Source organism: Apium graveolens, chromosome 4 (genome assembly GCF_009905375.1).
Source record: "Apium graveolens cultivar Ventura chromosome 4, ASM990537v1, whole genome shotgun sequence".
Classification (NCBI taxonomy): Eukaryota; Viridiplantae; Streptophyta; class Magnoliopsida; order Apiales; family Apiaceae; genus Apium; species Apium graveolens.
In genome coordinates, this window is record NC_133650.1 from 8229979 (window position 1) to 8232617 (window position 2639).

General features: G+C 31.5%; 1 protein-coding gene across 1 annotated transcript; it reads left to right on the forward strand.

Moving 5' to 3' along the window:
• The first annotated feature begins 477 nt into the window (after nucleotides 1-477).
• On the forward strand, nucleotides 478-1964 carry LOC141716635 (uncharacterized). Its single transcript, XM_074518826.1, has 2 exons — nucleotides 478-1684; nucleotides 1771-1964. The coding sequence occupies exons 1-2, from the start codon at nucleotides 723-725 to the stop codon at nucleotides 1802-1804; spliced, it is 996 nt and encodes a 331-aa protein (XP_074374927.1). The 5' UTR covers nucleotides 478-722; the 3' UTR covers nucleotides 1805-1964.
• The last annotated feature ends 675 nt before the right edge of the window (nucleotides 1965-2639 follow it).

Here is a 2639-nt window from a genome sequence, read left to right on the forward strand (position 1 = left end):
ACTTTATCGTTAATCGAAATTTTTAAAAGTATTATATATTGTGTTTCGCATATTTTTTATGAATAATATAACATCCAAATGAAAGATTCTGAGTTCTAGTATTTTAGATAATATTTTTAGATTTTTAAAAATTTATCTACTATTTATTTTTATTTAAATCAAATAAAACAATCAAAAAATTAAAAATAAATAGTTTATAAAATTTTAAAAATCTAACAATATTATCTAAAATAGTAAAACTCGAAACCTTTCATTTGGATGTAATATGATTCATAAAAAAAATATGCGAAACACAATATATAATATTTTTAAGAATTTCGACTAACGATAGAGTGATATTTTTTATACAAAATTTTAAATTAATGACTCAGTTGAGTTAGTTTTGTAATTATTGGGATTAAAGATCAACTTAAGAATACAACTTTAAATACATTAAGTAGTAAAGGGTAAATAAGTGTTTGTACAGGAAAAGTTAGTTAGAAATGGCGCCAAAGTTGATTAGTTTATAACGCATGGTATCAGAGCATATGCTTCACTCTCTCTCATCATCTTCGTTTTCTTGATTTTTTTTTCTTTTTCCGCCATAGAATCTACGTGTTTGTTCTCAAACTACACAGATTATACATACAAAATCTGTTGTAAACGTTTTGTACTTCAATTCCTGATATAGTCACTCATCATCCACATCTCTAATTCGTTTGGACATTTTGTCAAACAGTTTGATGACATCAGTTAATGAAGAAACTCTTGTTACTGAAAATGACAATACTACTAATCTTGCTCACACTGTTGAAATAATCACTAATTTTGACTCAAATTTTCAGTCAATTTCTCTTGAGTCTCATCATCCCTTGTATTTTCATCCTTCAAATAATTCAGGGCAAGTTTTAGTCACAACTGCTCTCAATGGAGAAAATTTTAACGAATGGAAGCGTTCGATGTCTTTTGCTCTCTCTGCAAAGAACAAGTTAGGATTTTTTCTTGGAAAATTCAAGGTTCCAGGTATATCTTCTCCATATTATGATCACTATCAACGACGCAATGATATGATTATCACCTGGTTGTTGAACTCTATTTCTCCTGAAATTCACTCTAATTTGGTGTATATCACTTCTGCAACAGATATGTGGTCTGATTTACACATTAGGTTTGCTCAGATCAATGGTCCACGTATTTTTGAATTGAAAAAAGTACTTTCTGAATTAAGCCAAGAGAATTTGTCAATATCAGTTTATTATACAAAGTTCAAGCATCTATATGATGATCTGATGAATGTCTCTCATGCACCTAAATGCGTCTGTATCTGTAATTGCAAAGCAAAAGCTGAAATGGATCAACTTGATAAAATGATGAAAGTCACACAGATTCTCATGGGATTGAATGATAATTTTACCAATATTAGATGTCAGTTGTTGATGATGCATCCAATGCTTAAACTGACTCAAGCTTTAGCACTATTGCAACAAGAAGAAAGGCAAATAAACTATACTCGTAATCATTCTATAGTCATTGAATCTGCGGTCATGCTAGCAACAAATTTTATCAGATCTGATGCAAGGTCTTCAAGGTTTCAGTCTTCGTTCAATAAACCTTCTAATTTTGTTTCTAGTGATACAAAATTTCAGCTTAGAAGGAACAATTTGGACTGTTCTTATTGTCATGGAACAAATCACACCAAGGACAGGTGTTACTATCTGATTGTATTTCCTCCAAGGACTATACCTCAATCCTCATAATCTAACTCTGTTTTAATATTCTCTAACTCTACAGATGGAAAAGTGGTAGCACAAGTGCATACTTCTGAGAATGTTGTTGGCAACAGTATTTCTAATTCTTCTGATAGTGAAGTACAGCTTCCTTCCAGCTTTACAAATGTTCAGTATCAGCAGTTATTGACATTACCAAATTAGTATGCAAACTCTGTTCATTCATCTCAAGAATTACCTCAATCAGGTAATCATTCATGTTCCTATATGACTACTGTATGTCTTGTTAACTGTCACACTGTTAAGGATTGGTTGCTTGACTCTGGAGTTACTGATCATATCACTTGTTGTCAAAATTTACTCGCTAATGTTGTTTTATGTGATATTAATATATGTTTACCAAATGGTCATACTACTTCTGTTCATCAAAAAGGCGCAATTCATTTGACTTCTCATATTACATTATATGATGTTCTATTCATTCCTGCCTTTCACTTCAATTTGCTTTCAATTAGTAAATTGTCCAAATCACTCAATTGTGAAATTCACTTCATGTCCCAACATTGTATGATATGGGATCATATGAGGAGGAGGATGTGGTTGGTAAACTTCATGAAAGTCTTTACAAGCTCCATATTCCTCCCACCTCATCTGTTAATTCAGTATCTCTATCTGTCTCAACTACTTCTTCTCAGCAACTCGCTTCTCTTTAGCATGACAGATTAAGACATTCTCATTTTCATGTAATAAAGTCTATAGACAATTTGTCTTCTCAGTTGTGTAATGATACTAATATTCATTGTGAATCTTGTCAATTTGCTAAGAAAGCAGACTACCATTTCCTGTTAGTTTTTCCAGAGCTTGTAAAGCATTTGATGTAATACATTGTGACCTATGGGGTCCTTATAAGCATAAGACATATTCCACATGTCA

Excerpts from the sequence above, each read along its gene's own strand:
- LOC141716635 (XM_074518826.1), top strand. The coding sequence starts at position 723 with ATGACATCAGTTAATGAAGAAACTCTTGTTACTGAAAATGACAATACT. Across the intron at positions 1,685-1,770 it reads ACAAATCACACCAAGGACAG|ATGGAAAAGTGGTAGCACAA; the intron begins GTGTTACTATCT and ends CTAACTCTACAG.